At 39.0% G+C, this 23,191-nt stretch overlaps 1 protein-coding gene across 3 annotated transcripts in view; it reads right to left on the reverse strand.

The window, feature by feature from the left end:
* Window positions 1–9,692, reverse strand: part of rxfp1 (relaxin family peptide receptor 1) — a 72,395-nt gene extending 62,703 nt beyond the window's left edge. For 2 of the 3 annotated variants that reach the window (XM_048176907.1, XM_048176906.1), the window contains exons 1-2: window positions 9,228–9,692; window positions 6,861–7,010 (exon numbers count right to left, since the gene is read on the reverse strand). In XM_048176907.1, coding sequence (XP_048032864.1) covers window positions 6,861–7,010; window positions 9,228–9,345 — 268 coding nt within the window. In that variant the 5' untranslated portion in view covers window positions 9,346–9,692. The remainder of the gene's footprint in view (window positions 1–6,860; window positions 7,011–9,227) is intronic. The other variant, XM_048176908.1, reaches the window with a different exon arrangement.
* Window positions 9,693–23,191: the final 13,499 nt, after the last annotated feature.

Here is a 23,191-nt window from a genome sequence, read left to right on the forward strand (position 1 = left end):
GGGTTTAAAAGCAACTGTGTTGAAATGATAAGAGGAGGAACCAATCACTGAACTGCCAAAGTTTGCACAATTCAGGTTTAAAAAAAAACAAAAAAACAGCATCATTAGTTTATTGCATTTCACATTGTTCCTCTATAATAAATATGGCAAATGCGACACAATTTCTGTCCCATTTAATGTGATGACTAACCACTGTGCATATCAGGGTTCTGTCACTTCGGTCTGGTTTATTCTTGTTTGGTGACAGAGCCCTGACACTCCAACGGTCTTGCCTTTGTGAGTGTGCAGTTCTGAGTTTGCTTTTTTTTTTTTTTTTTTGACAAATTTGTTTTACTAGTTTTATTTAATGGACCCTTGGCTGAAAAATCCTTCAGTTATACATTTCGATAATGGCACTGTAAATTAGTAATAAATAATGGCTCTGTGATTGGGAAGTAATGAATGGACACTGAATCAATACACATTGTGGCACCTTATTAACATTGCAGTCTGCATTTTAAGCCAAGCAAACAAAATGAATAGGATTTACTACTGCGTTTTTCTAAAACAAAACAAAAGTGACATGCTCAGCGTATGAAAATTAATGATAATATGTTTGTTGAATCCTTTAACCAATCCATCAGAGATTAAAGCATTTTCAGCAGTTGCCTGGAGTCACATATCCAACTGTGCATCATGACCTTGTTAATTTGCTGTTCTTTTAAACTAGAAGGCCGTTAATTAAATACTGAGATGGCTAATACTTGTGGGGTGGGGGAATAATAAAGGTCATTAATATATAAATTGTTTCTTGTAATAAGAAATCTTTTAAACTTTTAAAAACTTTAGGTTCTCAGAATTTTCTTCAGGGAAATAGACTCTCAACAACATCTCAAACTGTGTTTAGATTTCCCAAAATATCAAAATCTGAAATGAAAAGTCAGGAACTTTCAATATGAACTCAAATATTTATCATCAAATCTGAGATTGCAACATTTAAACTCCCTGTATAGGTTTATACTCTAACCCAGTGGTTCTCAAACCTGTCCTGGGGAGCCCCCACCACTGCACATTTTGCATGTCACCCTCATCTAAAACACCTGATTCAAGTCATCAGCTAATTAGTAGAGACTGCAAGAGTTGAATTAGGTGTGTTAGATGAGGGAGACATGCAAAATGTGCAGTGGTGGGGGTCCCCAGGAGAGGTTTGAGAAACACTGCTCTAACCATCAATTGGACTGCCTCCAAAAAATAAGGATTGGTTTTCTCCTTGGTTGCAAGGGCATAGTTTTGATTTGAACACTGAGGGGTTGATGTGTTTGTTTGTTTGCTTATTTATTTTTGCAAAATGATCTTTTTTGGTATCACATGCAAAGTTGGTTGATAACATAACTTGTTTACAAAGTACCATGGGAAGTAAAACTGTCTTTTATTTTTCTAATACTAAAAATGTTAATTTTCTGTCATCTCTTGGAATATCTGAAAGCCAGGTTTTTCCTCTAGGGTACAGTGGGGCTAAAGGCGCCGCGGGGCAAAAGGTGCCTTTGATTTTATTTTCCTCTAAACCACTAGATGGCACAAAAACTTGCCGCAGCACTTTCCTAAACATTCGTTTTTCAAAATGTACGTGAAAATGTTGTTGATTTAAGTAGCAAATGAGAATCTATTAAATTAATGTTTGTATTTTCAGACAAAGGTCTTCTTAACGATTTTCAGTTTTGTTCAAGGTAATTTTAGCAACAGTTTTTCAATAACGGAAAGAATATGTAAAAGTATGGTATTTGGGGTAAAAAGTGCCGCTGATGTTGGGGCAAAAGGCACAATAATTAACATGATAATGAATAGCTGACTGACTTTTCCATTTGTTGACATGACATGGTTAGATTCAGATGCCAAATATATCAAATTGGGTATCCATCTTAGAGATAATATCCATATTTAATGAATATTATATTATTATTTCATAATAAAATATCATTTATTGTTACTACTTTAAATCTATATTAAATATTTTGAAATCTCCTTCAATGCTTTCAGAATCTTTACTTTTTAAAGAAATTTTGTTTCTGTATTTAATATATTTTCATATTAACATAGGCCTATTTTATTGACAGTATATTTATTGAACAAAATAAACAGAAAATAGTACAAACTTTTAGTAAAAACTGCTAATTAGTGATTCTTTCCAACAAGTAGTAACCTAGACATTATTAAAAACATGTTATTTTAGCTAAAGTATTTGTATGAATACCGTGTGCCTTTTACCCCATGCTGGGGGGCCTTTTACCCCATGTGTGGGGTAAAAGGCCCCCCTCACCACCTCATACATATACAAAATTAACCACTTTTATTTTATTTCATGTATATTTTTCCTGCAATCATACACTTTGAGAGTAGTGAAAAGCACATCTTAAGGTGTGCCTTTAGCCCCGTTGTACCCTATCTGTTATTAATAGCAGAACACATTCTACACATGGGGAAAACCAGTTGTTTAGTCAATAATTCAAGAACTTTAAAGCTCTTGATTCTAACTTGTACTTGCCCTTATGAAAAAGTAACAGCTCTTGTAATTGTTTAACTATAGCATTTGTTACAACAAGGAAATAATTACAGGTAATACCACTGATGACTTCTTATTACCATGCTTAGGCCAATGTTGACTTTTATTATTATTATTATTATTGATCTATAGCATTTGTCATAAAAAATAGCAACCTACACATTTAGAAACTATAGCCACAGTTGTAATATAAATCTTTAGTGAAAAATCTATTCCCTTAACAGATTATAATTTATAAAATCTTCAATTTAGTTAAAAAATATACCACAATAAATACAATAGAACATGATAAATTCTAATAAAGGTGGTCATGAGTAGTTTAAAAAGCTGTCTGATTTGTTAGTGGAGGATGATGTTTTCCCCTCTTTTCATCAAACTTTTTAGTTTATGTGCCTGTTTTAGATCATGCTTGACTTTACACCATAACTTGCTGAAGGGAATGCATGCGGCCTACAGTAATAAACAGGTGGGATGACGTAGCAGTTTGTTGACCGAGAAGATTAACTTAATGCTTTGTTTATTTGGTATTGCGGAACATGAAATCAGAAGAAAGCCTGGTGAGATATTTTAGATTCGCTGGATGGCAGAGAAAAAATCCAACCTCCATATGACACAGTCAGAGTCTCAATTGCCAGCTAGCAAAACAATCAAATTCTAACCACTGTTGAAACAATTCACAAAAGCTACAGGAAAGACATTTTCTAGAAGAAGAAAATCCACACAGAAGTCAATATTGGCAGCAAAAGAATTGGAAAAAAAAATCACTTTGAGAGAAAGAAGATTATTTTGAATAGACTAAACCACCGTCATAATGGATGACTGTCCACGGTGCAGCAATATATCTTCAGTTTCAAAGATTAATCCGATGCTAAATCAAAGCTACACACCATTAGTGATGACAAAATGTATATGAGCCCAGAGATGAATACTCTTGCTCCTGAGGGACTCGAATTTTACAATCTGACAAAGCTCTTGAGGTTCAAAGCGTTCATGGCAAAAATGACAAATGGCATCACCCAGAGTCAAAATGTGGCCGTGTCCCTGTCTTTCATCCTCATAAGAGCGCAGATGAGAGAAAGACAGAATGAGATTGACTACGGGTGGGCCCGCATTTCATTTTGTATTCAATTGTTTATCCAAAACTTTATTATCTATCAGATCTAAAAGGTACTATTTCTTTTCTTTCTAGTTCGAAAAAATACTTTTATCATCTTTCGAGAGCTCAAGTACAGCTTATCACTTAGGTCACTTGGTCTTTCATTGATACCCAACTTTTCGAAGAACAGCGGGAGCAATCGTCTCCATGCATGCCAGGTGCTAAGCCTGGATGATTCATGCCCACCGTTTACAGAGATATCCAAAAGTGACCTTTCTGGCCCTGAAAAAGCTTTGATAACTCAGTTACGACAAGGGGAATGCGATAAGAAAGGAGGGAGTTGAATCTCAAATGCTCGGAATACCAATCTCAAGGATTTGGAAAAGCATTAGAGGATTTCTCACTTCGTGTCTTTCCTGTTCTGCTTGACTTAACATACAGGGCAAGTAAATGTCTTAAGATATTATGTACAATGTGACATTTCCCTTCGCCCTGACCTTTTAGAGTCTGGTACTGACGCAAGGCCTTTTAATCTCCCCCTCTTCTCCATCATACAAAGGCTGTGAAAGCGAGTAAGACAAGGTTACACATGGTGCCCACTGCTGTAGGGACCAAATGTTGACACATAAGATTGAGTTTGATACAGTCGCTTTGACAGATGCTGTGAGACAGTAGCCAAATGGCTGGGCATGTTCTGCTTCTGACAAGTATGACATTATCAAAACTGCCTACATAACCTCCATTATAACATGTTGTGACATTGCTGGAGTAAATGATCACTGAAGAATCAACGGGAAATTACTACCCATTTGCACAGTGCCTCTTCACAAGATAAACTGCACTGTGGGTTTTGTCTTGTAAAAAATAAATAATCAGAAGGTAATTGTTAACAAATCACGGAATGCTATTTGATTTTAAGGTGGGAGGACAATTACAACTTAATTGGTTCTTCATCAGTACTTTCTCAGCAGAAAGCCTTTGAGGGATAGTAGAGGATAATCCTGCACGGGGAACAAAATCAATTGGGGCTTGATAAGCCACGATAAACCAAACTGTTTAACTGTTAGGCTTGCCATTATTCAGGGAGATGGATGAGATGATAAATGAAATATGACACTTTGTGCAGATGAAAATTGCATAAATCTTTGTTTTAATTTGACTGATTGTGTATTAGAGTCAGAATCCAGCAGTGAAAGCAAACTCAACTGGCACATAGTTGCACCTCACACAGATAGAATGAAGAACAGAGAAGGGGAAGGAGAAATAGTCAGAGAAAATCACAAGAATCAAAGATAAGATGCAAAAAAAAAAAAAAAAAAAGAATATATCCGCTCAACCAATCACAGCACACCATTCCACGCACTGTAAACAGTAATGCTGGCGCTCTGAATACACCCGGCATTCTAGTTTTCCTTATCTGCTTTGTACTTTGTGATCAACAAATCATTTTGACACCATTGATAAACCTGTGGTGGTTTCTGCGGTGGGGAAGAAACGTAAGTAATCAAAATCTAATCATTTACGTGAGGAGATTAAGAAGATGAGGCACTCGAGTCGGGAGGAGGAAAAATGCCGGCTGTTGCTTGTTCCACGACAGCATCAAACTTCTGTCACGGTCTCCAAAACTGAATCATGAACAGTTTTTAAAAGCCGTTTTTAAAACCAATGTACTTGGCACATGTGTTTATTTTAACTGTGCGGTGGTGTCAGATACTCCTTAATCGGTAATGACAAACAGAGACATAATTAATTCATAACATTCACAAGATGACTCAAATTCATTTTGGGAGCAACGCCTGAGTGTATTATTAGTCAAATGCCTGTATTTAAGATCAGTATTGACAAAGTTCAGAGGCTTTCATATATGTGAATCAACTTAATTTGTTGTGTATTTCCAATATGAAAAATAACTTTTATATTGATGGATTAATTGCATTTAGAAAAAAAAAAGTGTCATGGATTTATTACATTTTGGGGAAAAAGCAATCTGTTTTTATAATAAACCTTTGAAAATCAAAATCTAGGATTTGAATGTTTAATGTTTTTATAACCAAAAGATGCTATGTGAAAGTTTGAAACAGAAAATAGTGGTTTTCATCTTGCTGATTTCTTGATAAAGAAAACATATTTTTAGTCAAATTAGTCAAAATGGATTTATAGCGTTTTGGAACCAAACACTTCATATATATATATACATATAGCCTAACTCCGTTGTGTATTCCAAGTAATATCAATCAAACTGCAGTTGGGTTGTTTTGATTAAGTAGTAATAATTCCAAAACAATACAAGTAACTTACAAAATTAAAGTTCATTGAAAGTATGTTTTGTATATATATATATATATATATATATATATTAAAAGTTTGTTTTTTAGCTCCAGTCAGATAACTCCAACAGTCATTTTTTGGCAAAAGCAGATTTCATGTTAAACCAAACCAAGTAATTTTTTTGTCATTGCACACACTTAAACACATGTGAACACATTCAAACACACGTGCACACAAAGGCACACACAAACAGATCGGCACATATACGCGCGCACACCCAAACGCAAAAGGACAACCAAGGGTTCAACAAGTAAGATATGGTGTACAAGGACTTGCAGGAGTCGAAATTATAAATCCTCGATCACTTTTAGTCAGCTTTGATGAAACTCCCCTCAGCTAGCACGTCTTTTTGAAGTGACTAGCAGCCTTGTCACCTGACCTGAATACTGCGTACTGATTCACTAAAACGGACTTTGCCCAACAACAAGGGCGCTTGTCGGTTTCTGCTGTAAAACGTTAACTCGCGATGCCTTGACAATGGACAATTCCAGCTTTTCTGACAAAACGTATTTAGGGTTCAGAACATGCTATATGTGGAGAATAACACAGCAGTCAGTTATTTTTTTTTTTAATTGTGGCTTTTATAGGTTTTTGCAAATAAACTCTTATATATAATGAATTAACATTTTACAATGACTCGTTTGCATGAATGATTCAATGACTCATCTTTCTGAATGAATCAGAGAAACCACCTACTGGAGTAACGATTTAACCTAAGAAAGAGTCACTGAAAAAAAATCACTCATACACAGACTGTACATCAGAATTAGAACCGACTATTAAAAAAGCTCAATACCATTGCCTTACAGTACAATGTAAAATAAAATAAAAAATAAAGGAGAAGAATAGCACACAGAGGACATAACAAGAGACAGACAGGAAGGAGTCTGAACTAACCACAATTCTCCTCATCTGCCTGATTCCCACAGTCATCCACGCCATTGCAGTGTAGTAGCTGAGGAAGACAGGTACTGAGGTTTCCACAGGGGAAGTAGCCCAGTGGGCAGTGAGCCTGATCCTCTGATACATTAAACATGGTCAGCACCACTTCACAAGAGACAAAGACAAAGGGAAAGAGAGAAATTGAGCATTATTTATTGTCTTGCACTGCTGCATTTGTCTGTTTCTTGTACTGTGAGGTGTAACGCCTTTTTCAAACATATTTTTACATTTAATTTATGTTCAATCGTGTTAACTTAAAATGGCCCCTTTTCCTACATGTTTTCAAAAATATTACCTGAATTACCTGAGGTCATAGAAATCACCTTGAAAAACTTCTAAAATGCATACTGAAATATGACCACTTTGAAGAATGAACATCACAAAGCTCCTGCACTGCATAGCTACTTTTCTCATGATTGATACAAATCTATTAAAGGTTTTATTCTTATTCTTCACTCGATGTTTCAACACAACCTTTATGACTCACATAACTGCAAGTCATTCTCAAAGCAACCTATATGAATATACATCTCAGCAGAAGAAGTAGATGTGTGTCAATGTGAAGAATTGCTGTAGTGTAGCAAAAGCTCAGAGGCAGACCGTGCAGCGCAGGGCTATTTATCACGCAGTAGCTTTTTTTTTTCTTTTAATGGGAGTTACACAGCATAGGTCTAGGATGAATTTATACAACAGAGAAAATATAGATATACTTCAAAAGCATCTTATTGATAAAAGCTGTAAAAAAAATTAATAGAACACAATGGATGATTCTGCACAGCATATGTTATTCCGTTGTATGTATTACAGGTCATGATTGATAATTAATAACTATTATACTATAATTATTATAAAAAGCTTATGAATGGGTGCCTATTGCAAAGTGTTCTGTAAAATGTTTCAAGTGTAAAATAAAATGTCACCGCAAATTATAACAATTAACATGATCTTAATCAGATCCTAATTAAGATATTTTCAACAAATAACAACATTTTGAAAGGTAACCCCTCCCTGATATCATAAAATATTCCATTAAGATATTCTTAGGTTTCTAGTTGAATCAATAAATCAATACTGCCATGATGCACTGCTTCTCATTGCACCAGTTATATGTGCAAACCACACAAATACTCATCCTGCTCCAATTGCTCTCTTAACTTTTCTTATTCAGGTAGTACAAGTCCATAAAAACATTTCTTTGAGGACCTGCAGCTGTATTGAGTGGTGCTTGGATCAAGAAAAGGAGTTTTTCTGCTTTTGAGTGCTGCTTAAATCTCTCATCCTACAAATTGGAGAACATAGACTATAAGCAACAATCAAGATAAAACAAATATGTTGTTATTATTACTGTTATTATACAAATCATACAGTAGATTCCAAATAGGTATTCAAATACACAGTCTTTTTTGGACCACAGTGGGGACTTTCTATTGACTTTTTCTATTTGTTATACTAAATTCAAGATATTTCCTATCCACTGACCCTTAAACAACTTTTTTTTTTTCTTTTTTTTTTTTTTAGATATTAATTAAAACGTTGTTTAGTATGTTTATTCAGCTGATTTTCCTTGTGGTGACCGTTGGCTGGCTCCCTCAATGAAGGCAAAACCTGACCTACACACAGACTTCTATTCTATACTTTATTCAATTATATATATATATATATATATATATATATATATATATATATATATATATATATATATATATATATGTCTATTTTTTTTTTTTTTTTTTTTACAAAAGTTTCAACACCGTTCAAACGATTCATTGACAACACGAACGTTATATTACAAGTTAGTCAGACTCGCGCTAAATATATAAACTCGTAAATCGCCTTTGCTTGAGGAGGTAACCATAGCAACAGCGGCTTGATTATTGTCTGTATCTGAGGGCACGTTGACAATACAAGTGCTCGTCTAATAATCTAACTATTGATTTACATATCACAAAGTCTTTGGTGTTTTGTTAAAAATGTCTTCAAGATAAAACGTACAAAACGTCTCTAAGGCTGCAAGACGAACCTCAACCGAATGCACGAAGAAAATAAATAAAAAGTCGACCTTTGAAAGTAATTCGCACGTGGCTCAATGGTTAACCGTAAAATAAAATTAATAAATATTCCCCAGTAATCGGCAATGTATCAAAAGCAACGGAATAATAGATGCTTCCACAAGGGGCAAAAATGGACATGATTTAAAACTATTTTTGATAGTGAAAATTCACTGTTAATAGTTAAAGTTGATTTGAGTGATAAACATCATGAAATCAGGCTGCTTTCTCTTCTACAATGAATGAGGATAACACCTGAAGCACAACAACTCACCCGACACTCCACACAGCAAGATGCTGGCGATGTGAACTTGCATGGTAACGGCGACTGAGAATGTGATATCCGACAACAGTTGAAACCCTCTATGTTCCCCTGACTGATATACATTCATACACACACACACAAAAACGAGTTTTGCAGTTCCTTGTTGCCAGCCTCCTCAAACAAAGAAAAAGAAAGTTGTGTGCGAATTGCCGGATTTGGACAGGTCTGACTGTTCCGCCGAGATGCTCAGTGCGCTCCTGTGCGCGAGCGGACTGGGTACTGAGTGCAGAGAGCGCACGCACATGCACAACGAACAGACACCTGGGGGAGGGACTTTGCAATGAACTACATCGCTTTACTTTAAATTGGAAAACAAGTGTAGGGGGTGATGTTTAATAGATCTGTGCTGTTGGTAACAAAAATGTTCTATGCCTATGTTCAGTGTTTAAATTCTCAGACACATTTTAAATAAACTTTTAAATAAAGCTAAAACCCTGTTAATTGGTAACAGTTTACTTGCTATACAGGAAAAAAGTAATAGATCTAACCTTACATTTAATGTAATATATATTATATATATATATATATATACACTATATGGATCGGACTTGGATTGGATTGAGATCTGGGTCAGCACCTCAAACTCATTGTTGTGCTTCTCAAACTATTCCTGAACAATGTATGCTTTGTGGCAGGGCGCATTATCCTGCTGGAAGAGGCCACAGCCACCAGGGAATACTGTTTTCATGAAAGGGTGTACATGGTCTATGCTTAGGTAGGTGGTACACGTCAAAGTAACATCCACATGGATGGCAGGACCCAAGGTTTCCCAGCAGAACATTGCCTAAAGCATCACACTGCCTCCGCTGGCTTGCCTTCTTCCCATAGTGCATCCTGGAGCCATGTGTTCCCCAGGAAAGCGATGCACACACACCCGGCCATCCACGTGATGTAAAAGAAAACATGATTGGTGCTTTCGGCGGTGGACAGGGGTCAGCAAGGGCACCCTGACTGGTCTGCGGCTATGAAGCCCCATATACAACAAACTGTGATGCACTGTGTATTCTGACACCTTTCTATCAGAACCAGCATTAGCCATTTGAGTAGCTATTTGAGTAGCTCTTCTGTTGGATAGGACCACACAGGCCAGCATTCGCTCCCCACATGCATCAGTGAGCCTTGGCCGCCCATGACCCTGTCGCTGGTTCACCACTGTTCATTTCTTGGACCACTTTTGATAGATACTGACCACTGCAGACCGGGAACACCCCACAAGAGCTGCAGTTTTGGAGATGCTCTGACCCAGTTGTCTTGCCATCACAATTTGGCCCTTGTTAAACTCGCTCAAATCCTTACGCTTGCCCTTTTATCTTGTTTCTCACACATCAACTTTGAGGACAAACTGTTCACTTGCTGCCTAATATATCCACCCACAAACAGGTGCCATGATGATTTTGTACATTAGGGTTTATTTTACATCTTATGTTGTTAAATTAACGTGTAATATTTGTGTGCATGATATTTGTCTGCATAACATCTGCACCTTATATTTATTAGCATTTATCTCAGCGTGTGGAAAAGCTATACTTGTGATGAATTAAATTGTGGCTTTTGGCTTTTGTGTTACTATGGTGGATGTCAATAAAAAAGTATTTTAGACAATCTGCATAGCTAGTTTTTTTTTCTGTAAAAACAGCAGGATTTGTGTCCCTCCCTCAGTTGCTCTCAAAATGCTGTCTATGCGACATTTTAGCAGGACGATCATGACTCACGGTTCCTGGATCAACATATTTTGTTGATCCTGGAACAACATTCCAGTCTGAAAATTTTGTCTGAAACCCTATTCCTACCCCTAAACCTAATCCTACCCATAACTTACACCTAAAATCAGAGGGGAAAGATAGGTGAATAACACTGATGTAGAAGCACCTAACCATGGTTGCAAGCCTAAACTTGACATAAATGGTAAACTTGTCCCTCAGATCTGATTGGTTGATTGGAATGTTGTCAACAAACATGTTGATCCAGGAACATGTCTTACTTGGCAAAATCACAGTGACCCATGACTCACCACACTGTCTCTACCCTGTAAGCACTGCCCTGTTCAGCCACATCTACATGACATTTCCTTCATGAATGACAGAATGGCAATGGCATAAAACCCTGGATGAAGAAACACTGGGACAGCTTGTCCTTGTGCAACAGTAAGAATGTGACCTTCCTTTCACACAGTCAAGTCCAGTTCTGGGTCACCAGCTCAGTGGGGAAACATTCCCATTTTCATGCCAGACAGTGGTGTTCAAAGAGGACCTTATTAAAGACACAGATGGAAGTCTTGCCTGTAAAAGAAAAAAAAAAAAAAAGGTTTTCAATTACCAAGAAGATTTTATTGAGATCCATGACTATGGGTCTCTAATTGAATCACAACTCTTGCAGTGTTGCCAAGTCCGTGGTTCTGTTGCGCTGACCTGGCAACCCTGATCTCTAGCTCAATTTCCCCAGAGTTTTGCTACACACACACCTAGAGCTATGCAGAGAAACATTATGAATCAATAGCTAATTTACAGTTAACAGCCTGAATAAGTTTACAGTGAGCTCTCTAACCTCCCTCTGCCTCATGACCCAGATACTCTGAGTGACTCCTACAACACAGACTTCTCATTATAGCAGCTGATATCTCTTGTGTACTAAACAGGCATGAATTTAAAATATCATTTTGCTTATACTCTTTTGTTTATCATTTTGGCAAACAGCCATACATTTACCTACCCATATCCCCTCAAAGAAATCATGACAGAAGTGGTTAAAAGTGGACAAAAGATATGGATTAAAACACGAGGTGTGAATGGCGTAATTAACATTAAAGGTGCTCTAAGCCATGTCACGTGTTTTAGGCCAAAATATTTTTTGTCACATACAGCAAACATCTCCTCACTATCCGCTAGCTGCCTGTCCCCTGAACACACTGGTCTAGCTAGCCTCTGTTTTGTTTGACAACACTTCGAACGTCAACAGGAAGTTACTCCACCCAGGATCGCTTAGAGCACCTTTAAGTGACATGGCATCTTATGCACAGAAGCCTTTGGCACATGCAGCTATGCAGTGACTCATTCCGTGGAACATCCGGCTGTCATTGGCATGTGCCAGTGGATGGTGGCATGTGCCACTAAAACTTGTAACATGTGCCACTGACATTGTTGGACATGTGTCACATACATTATGGAGTGCTCACTCTTTTCATTCATACTGGAAGCTGGAGGGCGCTCTCTCCCAGAAAGGTTTCATAGAAGTAATTCAGCTATTCACTTTAGCAGCAGCAGCTGAATAAAATCAGAGTATAGAACAAAAGAGGCGACACTCTGATACTTTATGGGCAACAGCCACTAGCGTGATAGTGCGGCAGCCATTATGGGGTGAAAATACTAAATAAACCATAGAATCCTTCACATCTTACGCACCCAAAATCAGCGAATTTCACTGCCAAATCAGAAGCGCAATAGAACAGTTTTCAAAAGAAATCTTCAGTAAATTTTATGGCTCCTACAGTAAATGTTGTATTGTCTTATATATGTTTTATTTTACCAGTTGTGGAATCCAACCATTCATCTATCTGAGGTAACGTAGTTAGCCTACTTTATTGAGTAACTTTACACATTTATTAATAGTAAATTAATAATTAATAAAATTAAGATCATCATGTTTGCAGCGAACAATATATTTCAGACCTAGTGGAACAATAGTAATAATAGTATCTAGGTCTGAATTGAAATAGGCTATTGTCACGAATACGGTTCCTGCGGCTCTTCCTTCCCAGCCGCCGGAGGGAGCCGTCACTGGAATTCTGAGCATCCTCCATTCGGACTACACTACCCATAGGCCCTCATTCCTGGGACTGATTGCACATGCACCTGCACTGCATCACACTTACACTATTTAAGACACACACACTCATACAGCATTTTCCTGTGGACTGTTTATCTATTACTGTTTGGACTGTTTACCCTCTTGCGAATCTCCTCCGCCTGCCCTGATCCTAGCCTGTTTCCTGGACTGTGTTTTGCCTGCCGCCTGCCCTGATCAACGCCTGTTGTAAGACCCTGTTTCCTTGCCGCCTGCCACGACCTCTGCCTGTCCCTGTTTACGCTACTGCCTTGCCCTTGTCTGTATTGTGCTTTGTTTTAATAAAAGCTGCAAATGGATCCTCACGCTGTTGACCCATCATTACAGAAGACTTCGCCATCAAACGATCCAGCAGCTCTCATGCAGATCTCTGCCGAGCTATCAGCACAGGCCAGCCAGCTCGCGGTGCATCAGCACCAACTGACTCGCCTAACATTCCTCACCGAGGAGCTGGTAAAGACCTTGCAAAGTTTGCGGTTTAATCCTCCTGAAGCCGCCATGCTGCCGCCCGCTACACCTGCCAGTCACGTGCCCCCCGCGTCTCCTGCAGTAAATCCACGCCTCGCTCTGCCAGAGAAGTTCGACGGCAATTCGGCTAAATGTAAGGGCTTTCTTCTTCAATGCTCCCTATTTGTGAATCAACAGCCCTCACTGTACTCCAACGAATCTAGTCGGATATCATTTGTATGCTCGCTGCTCACCGGCAAAGCATTGAACTGGGCCACGGTGGTATGGAGAGAGGATAGCTCTGTATTCCCTACATTCGCTTCTTTTCTACAAAGCTTCAAGGAGGTGTTTGAACATCCTGAGGGTGGCAAGAGCGCTGGTGATCAACTTCTCTCACTGAGCCAAGGTAAATCAGCCGCAGCTGAATTTGCTTTAAACGTTCGCACGCTGGCTACTCAAACAAACTGGGTCGAAGACACTTTGAAATTGTTATTTCGCAAGGGCTTATCTCTGGAACTCCAAGCTGAACTGGCCTGTCGCGAAGAGGGAAGATCGTTAAATGAATTCATCGAACTCGCCATCCACATTGATAATCTCCTTCGATCCTGCCGTCCCAGCCCCTTATCCACCAGAGTCAACGCAACCTCAGAACACATGCAACTCGGATATACCCCACTTCTTCCAGAAGAACGTGAGAGAAGACGCCAGCTACATCTGTGTCTCCACTGCGGCCAGGCCGGCCATATTAAGATGAACTGCCCCATCCGACCCAGTACTCTGACTATGCATCCAACTGTCTAAAAATTCCCATTCAAATAACTGTCGATGATCAGATAATATCTACCCATGCACTCCTGGACTCTGGCGCGGCAGGAAATTTCATGTCAGATACATTCATTCATGACCACAAGATCACTTTAACCAACTGCCATTCTCCATTAACAGTGGAGACGATAGATGGGACTATCCCTGACTGCAAGACCGAGCCTGACATCGAATCTGCCATTCCAGCCAAATACTCTGATCTAGCGATTGCATTCAGCAAAGACAAGTCAACAGAGCTGCCTCCTCATCGCCCCAGTGACTGTGCCATTGAACTACTACCCGGTACAACGCCGCCTAAGGGCAGAATATTCCCTCTGTCGCAACCTGAGTCCGCAGCTATTGGCTAAGGGGTTTATTCGGCCTTCTACATGACCAGCATCCTCAGGCTTCTTCTATGTTAAGAAAAAGGACGGCAGTCTACCCTTGCATCGATTACCGTGGCCTGAACGATATCACTGTGAAATTCCAATATCCTTTACCACTGGTTCCTGCAGCCCTTGAACAACTACGACAAGCCAAATATTTCACCAAGCTGGACCTCCGCTGTGCATACCACTTAATCTGCATCAGGGAGGGAGATGAGTGGAAAACAGCCTTCTCCACTGCCACCGGTCACTATGAGACTCTCGTTATGCCCTTTGGGCTATCCAATAGTCCATCAGTCTTTCAATCCTTCATCAACAACGTCTTCCGAGACATGCTTAATCGCTGGGTCATTGTTTACATAGACGATATCCTCATATACTCAAACACGTTTGAGGAACATGTCCAGCATGTCCGAGCTGTGCTTCAACGCCTGATCCAGCACAAATTATACGCCAAGGCCGAGAAATGCGAGTTCCACCGCACCTCAACTGCATTTCTGGGCTATGTTATCAGTCAGGAGGGAGTGGCACTGGATGATAGCATGGTAAAGGCGGTACTGGAGTGGCCACAACCGCGCACTTTAAAGGAATTACAGCGGTTTCTGGGGTTCGCCAACTTCTACAGGCGGTTTATTAGAAACTTCAGTGGGGTCACCGCTCCCCTAACCTCCATGACAAAGCGCCAGCCAACACGACTCACCTGGTCACCCGAAGTCGTACATGCATTTCAAGAGCTAAAGGAACGATTCACTACGGCGCCCATTCTCCGTCACCCAGATCCAGAGCTCCCTTTCATCGTGGAGGTAGACGCTTCCAGGCAACCCTGCAAAGATGTTTCCCTGCGCGTTTTACTCCAGGAAACTGTCAGCTGCGGAGCGCAATTACGATGTGGGCAACCGGGAACTGCTGGCAATGAAAGCGGCATTGGAGGAGTGGCGCCACTGGTTAGAAGGAGCGAAACACCCATTCACCATTCTCACTGACCATAAAAATTTGGAATATCTGTGGTCTGCCAAACGACTGAACCCCCGACAAGCACGATGGGCAATGTTCTTGAACGTCCAGAAAATGCAGAGAATATAATCCCTGAAACCCTATTACTCGCTCCAGTTCAATGGGATGTCATGACCGAGATCTCTCAGGTGAACGAACAAACTGCGCCTCCACCAGAATGTCCACCTGACCGCACCTTTGTTCCATCCACCTCCGGGACAAACTGTTACACCAAGTCCATGATCGCCCCAGTTCCGGCCACCCAGGTATCACCGCCACTCTACACCTATTACAGAATCAATTCTGGTGGGAAACCATGCTGACGGACATTACCAATTTCATCACCAACTGCACAGCCTGTCAAACCTCCAAAACTCCACATCAAGCTCCCGCAGGTCTGCTACAACCTTGATCGCACATCGCTATAGATTTCGTCACGGATCTTAACGAATCCCAGGGCCACACTACCATACTCACCATCATTGATCGTTTTTCTAAGGCATGCCTGTTGCTAACACTTCCCAAGTTACCAACTGCACTGGAAACAGCAGAACTCCTATGCAATAATGTCTTTCGATTCTACGGTCTGCCAGAGGATATTGTATCCAACAGGGGCCCACAGTTTACTTCACGGGTCTGGACAGCCTTCTTCAAACAGTTGAACGTCAACATCAGCCTCTCTTCTGGGTACCACCCCGAATCTAACGGGCAGACTGAGCACATGAATCAAGAGCTCACAAGATTCCTATGCGCGTATTGACAACATAACCAATCGGACTGGAGCCGCTACCTAATGTGGGCAGAGTATGCTCAAAACTCTCTGAAGAAACCTGCCACTGGCATCACCCCATTCCAATGCGTTCTGGGCTTCCAGCCACCTCTCTTCCCCTCGTCCGGGGAACCGTCCAACTTACCCTCTGTAACTGAGTGGATGCGCCGAAGCGAGGTGACTTGGGACATGGCACATCATCACCTGCAACCTGGGCTGCATTAATGCACGGGCTTACCTGGGCTTAAGCCCAGGGCCCCAAGCTGAGGGAGGGCCCGGTGATGCCGGAAAAAATATAACCGCATTTTATAATGTGATGACTGTCCCTTTAACATTGCTTTGATTTGAATACATGTGCTGTTCTGCGCGTGAAGTTCATTACGACGCGCCGCGTCTAGCAGCAAGCAACTTAGTATCAGTATCTGGACAACGCGGACAGACCCAGTGGCACTGCCTGTGTGCATACAAACTTTTTTTATAAACTTTTTTTTAACTTAGCTGAACTGATTCATGGCTTTAGAACGCCATGTCATGCATCAAGACGCGAGCGCAACGGTTCTGCACGTCCTTCTAGCGCATGTTTACATAGAAAAACAAAGAAAAAGTAGCGCAGAAAAGCGCGTTCTGTGTGAACAGCCCCAAAGAAGACAATGTGTTCGAATTTTAAAGACGTGGTGCGGCGCTACGCTTATCGACCGGTGTGCGACCCTTCACTCACTGAACCCTGCAGTCGTCAGTAGTCCAATAAAAATACAAATCATGCAAAAATACAGTTTCTGAAAACATTCAATGAGGTAAAATGTTGAAATGTTGAAATTAACAATGAACAATACTTTTATTAACCTTACAGATGGAATCTTATTATAAAGTCTTACCATTTCATATAAATCCATATTTAAAGATGACCATCTTTAAATATCTACACAAAGGCCATAGCATTGACATTAGACACATATTGTATGTATGTATACATTATTTGCTTCCATTTTAGAACTATTATTATTTAAATAAGATTTGTATTGTATTACAGTGATGTTAAAAGAGAAATGAAATCAAATGCATTTCTGATTTGTTTATATGTCTGCTGCATAACGATACAGTTTGTTTTCTCATGACACTAGTTTTAATTATGTAACTTTGCTGCATAACGAATCGATAAAAGCGACCAGCTGGATATAAACTAATGCAAATCGATGGTGACAATCATGACATTAAACATTTGGGTCGAACTTGCGTGTGTTTTTGTCACATTGTTTTAAAGATCAAAGTGCAGGATAAAAAAGTAATTTTGATTGAAAAAGTAATGAATTGATTCTGAACTGCCGAAATGAGTCATCAGCAATTCCAGTCTCACTTTCTGTTACAAACCTACATAACAATGTAAAAATTTGCGTAATGGCAGCCGGTTGCTCGCGAACAACATCTATTTTGACCCGCCTTCAAACACTGAGACTGGAAGACTGAGACTTCAAAAAGCTGAGACTGGAAGAGTTTGGTTTGTGTTGTTGACATGTTGACATGACATCTTTATGGTGTGAAAGCAAATCCACTTTGCATGCACTTCCAAAAGACAAGGACCCACGCTGGAATTGATACGGTAAAACTGACGGCTTTGTTACTGTTCGAATCTGCGTCTCATTTCAGAGGCTTCGTCCTCCGGAGCTTGCATTTGAAGGCTGCATACATCATTAAGGATGTCTTATTTAAGAAAAGTAACCATAATAAAACTTACGGTTATTCCTCGTGAGGTGTAAAATGCTGTTTTTCTTTCTTTCAACGGTTGTTTTTCTTAAATGAGCCGGCCTCAATGAAGTTTACAGCCTTCAAATGCGACCTCTGGAGGATGCAGCCTTCGAAATGAGTATCCTGTACAAATAGTTCAGACTATGTGCCAATATGTAGTTCATGCAGTGATATTTATATTTTATAACAGACCTAAAGATTCGGATGTTTTGGTAATGGCATGTATTCATGCAAAATAAAAGGCTGACAACTTGCACTTTGTGATTAAGAAGATTGAGTGAATGTAGGCAGGGGTTAAATTGGTATTTGTTATGTGGGGGGGCTCTGTGGTTTCAGGCTTTCGAGGGGTGCATGTGTATGCAAAGACTACAAAATCGTATCATTTGACAAACTGGAAAATATAACAAGTTGAGAGAGCCCTCTGCTATGAACAATAAAATGCTGATCAAAATCATTCTATAGATGCTGGTAGTGTGCAAAGCTACATCTGATGACAATAAAATATTTCTGTAGGCCTGTGCCTTCTCCTTTGTGTCAGTATCAAATATAAGAGTGATGCTACCATTAAAGGACAGAATATACAAAATACAGTGCTCGACATTAAGCCTGGTTTTGTGCTTGTCCTTTGGACAACTAAATCATTTACTTGTCAGAGTAAAAAAGTAGCTTGTCTGAAAAAAAAAAAAAAAAATTATATATATATATATATATATATATATATATATATATATATATATATATATATATATATATATATATATATATATATATATATTATTCAAATCTTTTATCTTTTATTTCATATGCTTACATTTGATAAATTAAAATAGTAAGACACTATAGGGTTGTTACCAAATTAAATAATTTACACTGAAAAAGTACAACTGCGTTCAATAATGTTATGAGATTCTTTAAATATTTTTGAATAAACAAATTAGAAATGCTGGTGGGAAATTTATACTTTTAAACATGAAATTAAACCGCCAGTAGATGGCGGCAAGTGACCGTCTTAATGAGTGAGCCACTGATTCATTTATTCAAACGATTCACTCTGAATCAAAAATGAAGCAGTTGTTTATGAATGGGCGATTGAATCTTCACTCAACCGATTCGTTCAAAACGCTGAATCATTCGAAACGGCTGAGCGTAGCTGCGAGATGCGCTGCTTCTGCTTTGTTTAGAACTATTTTCGCTGCTACAATAGAACAAAAACAGGCATATTGCATCTAAAACGTAAGTGATTGATATTAACTACTTGTTTATTGAACTGTTGTATGAAATTAGTGTCAATTTGAGTCGAGGTGATATTCAGGAATTCAGCACTTTCGGTCGTGTGATGCTTAACTTTATCATATGTCGTAAATAGCAAGCTAAACCCCATTGAATTTTTATTGCAACATGATAACTGAGTTTCTTTGTGTGAACAGAGCTCATTTGTTTTGAATTCTCCTCAAGTTATCATAAATGAAATTATCACGGATAATAGTCTTGATGTAATTTGCCTTACTGAAACATGGCTTAAAGCAAATGATTATTTTGGTCTTAATGAGTCTTGTCCACCTGGCTACCGTTATAAAAATAAATGCCGCCTGATTGGCCGTGGCGGTGGTGTAGCAACAATCTATAGAGAGATACTTAATGTTACTCAGAGAACAAACTACAGCTTTAATTCATTTGAAATTCTTATGCTAAATGTTACACTCTCAGATATAAGTAAAAAGTCGCTACTATCTCTTGCTTTGGCTACCGTTTATAGACCTCCAGGGCCTTATGCTGATTTCCTAAAAGAGTTTGCAGACTTTCTCTCAGACCTATTGGTCAACGTTGATAAAGCGCTGATTGTTGGAGATTTTAACATTCATGTAGACAATACAAATGATACGTTAGGGGCTGCGTTTACAGATTTACTAAACTCATTTGGGGTCGAACAAAACGTCACTGGACCCACTCACCGTCTTAATCATACTCTAGATTTAATTATATCACATGGAATAAATCCTACTGATATAGAAATTCTACCGCAAAGTGATGACGTCTCTGATCACTACCTTGTAACATGCGTACTGCATATTGATGATATTTTTCAAATTGCGCCACGATATCGACTAGGCAGAACAATTCTCCCGACAACTATAGATAAATTCACAAATAATCTGCCTGATCTGTCTCAGCTGCTCATCGTACCCAAACACGCAAATGATCTTGAGGACATGACTAGCAGTATGTACACCATTTTTACTAGTACATTAGATACTGTTGCACCGATGAGATTAAAAAAGGTTAGGGAGAAAAATACTGTTCCATGGTACAACAGTATTACTCGCGCTATGAAAAGAGAAACTCGTAATCTAGAACGCAAATGGAGACAAACTCGTTTAGAGGTCTTCAGAATCGCATGGAAAGACAGTTCGTCCCGCTATAGAAAGACTCTAAAAGCAGCCAGGGCTGAGCATCTTCGCAAACTTATAGAGAATAACCAAAACAATCCACGGTTCTTATTTAGTACAGTAGCTAGATTAACAAATAAACAGACATCACCAGAACAAAATGTTTCATTACAGTTTAGTAGTGATGACTTTATGAATTTCTTTAATGAAAAAATCGAAAGTATCAGAAATAAAATTGTAAATGTACAACCTTTGACAGAGTTTTATGATTCAGCTTTAATTATCGCCCCTCAAGAACAGTTGCAGTGCTTTACAACTATAGGACAGGAAGAGCTACATAAACTTATCACTGCGTCTAAACCAACAACATGTTTATTAGATCCAATACCCACTAAACTACTGAAAGAGCTGTTACCTGTAGCAGAAGAACCTCTTCTCAATATTATCAGCTCGTCTTTATCTCTAGGTCACGTCCCACGACCGTTCAAGCTAGCAGTTATTAAGCCTCTCATTAAGAAACCACAATTAGATCCAAACGTATTAGCAAATTACAGACCCATTTCAAATCTTCCATTTATGTCTAAAATACTAGAAAAAGTGGTGTCGGTCCAATTGTGCTCCTTCTTGCAAAAAAACTCTATCTATGAAAAATTCCAGTCAGGATTCAGGTCTCATCATAGCACAGAAACTGCGCTCGTTAAAATTACAAACGACTTGCTTCTAGCTTCTGACCAAGGCTGTGTCTCAATACTAGTGTTACTTGATCTCAGTGCTGCGTTTGACACTATAGATCATATAATACTCTTAGATCGACTACAATATTACACTGGTATTCAAGGACAGGCATTACGGTGGTTTAAGTCGTACCTATCAGACCGTCACAATTTTGTTTATATAAACGGGGAAAAATCTAAGATCACGATAGTAAACTATGGAGTGCCGCAAGGATCGGTGTTAGGCCCTCTGCTATTTTCAATATACATGCTGCCACTCGGCAATATTATAAGAAAACATGGAATTAGTTTTCACTGCTATGCCGATGATACTCAGTTATATATCTCATCACGACCAGATGAAATCTCTAAATTATCCAAACTGACAGAGTGTGTTAAAGAAGTAAAACATTGGATGACTAGTAATTTTCTTCTATTAAATTCAGATAAGACTGAAGTATTACTTATTGGACCAAAAACCTGTACACAGAATCTCTCAGACTACAATCTGCATTTAGAAGGATGTACTGTTACTCCATCCTCGACAGTTAAAGACCTGGGTGTTATATTAGACAGCAACTTGTCCTTTGAAAATCATATTTCATATGTTACAAAAACAGCCTTCTTCCACCTCAGAAACATTGCTAAAATACGGAATATGTTATCTATTTCTGATGCAGAAAAGTTAGTTAATGCTTTCATGACATCTCGACTAGATTACTGTAATGCATTATTAGCTGGTTGTCCTGCTTCATCAATAAACAAGCTACAATTAGTACAAAATGCAGCTGCTAGAGTTCTTACCAGGTCAAGAAAATATGATCATATAACACCAATCTTATCATCTCTACACTGGTTACCTATTAAGTTCCATATCGATTATAAAGTATTGCTAATGACCTATAAGGCTCTAAATGGTTTAGCTCCTGTGTACTTAACCGATCTTCTAATGCCCTACAATCCTTCACGCTCTCTAAGGTCACAAAACTCTGGACTTCTGGTTGTACCTAGGATAGCTAAGTCCACTAAAGGAGGGAGAGCGTTTTCACATTTGGCTCCGAAACTCTGGAATAGCCTTCCTGATAATGTTAGGAGCTCAGACTCGCTCACCCAGTTTAAATCTAGATTAAAGACTCATCTCTTTAGCCAAGCATTCACATAATGCATCTCATACCAGATCAACTGCACATGACTATCTTTGCTTAAAGTTATGAACAACAGCTACGCTAATTATTCTCCTTTTGCTTTTCTGTTTTACCTCGGGACACCCGCCCTGAGGTGACTAGAGAGGACTTCAGCTTCAGTTTGGATCCAGCCTCTTAAGAAGACCTCAGACAACCATCACCTGTGAAGAGACGGCGCCAGCTCCTGCGAGGACTTCAGAAGACGCAATCATCTGGATCAACATTCACATTGCACAATCTCTATATCCTAATTTATTGTTAATGTAATTCATTTTCCAGGAGCTCTTTGCTTCTACCTTCAGTTAAACTGCTAACAGTGATTGTAATTAATTACCTAAAGTATATTATTTGCTAACTACATTCTTTAAATTGTAATGTTGACATCCATTTTCTGTAAAGCTGCTTTGAAATGATATGTATCGTGAAAAGCGCTATACAAATAAATTTGAATTGAATTGAATTGAATCCTCAACACAGCGCAATATCACCAACAGTACGTTACATCCACTATCAGTCGCCACTTAAGATAGATTAATCATTCTCGCATTTTGGTTGTTATTGACATTTTAATCAAACTACTTATCTGGTCAGGCAAGTAAAATTCTCTTTCACTTCAAAAAATCCACTTGTCCCGCAGTCCCGGACAA

This window comes from Megalobrama amblycephala, linkage group LG23 (assembly GCF_018812025.1).
Source record: "Megalobrama amblycephala isolate DHTTF-2021 linkage group LG23, ASM1881202v1, whole genome shotgun sequence".
Classification (NCBI taxonomy): domain Eukaryota; kingdom Metazoa; phylum Chordata; class Actinopteri; order Cypriniformes; family Xenocyprididae; genus Megalobrama; species Megalobrama amblycephala.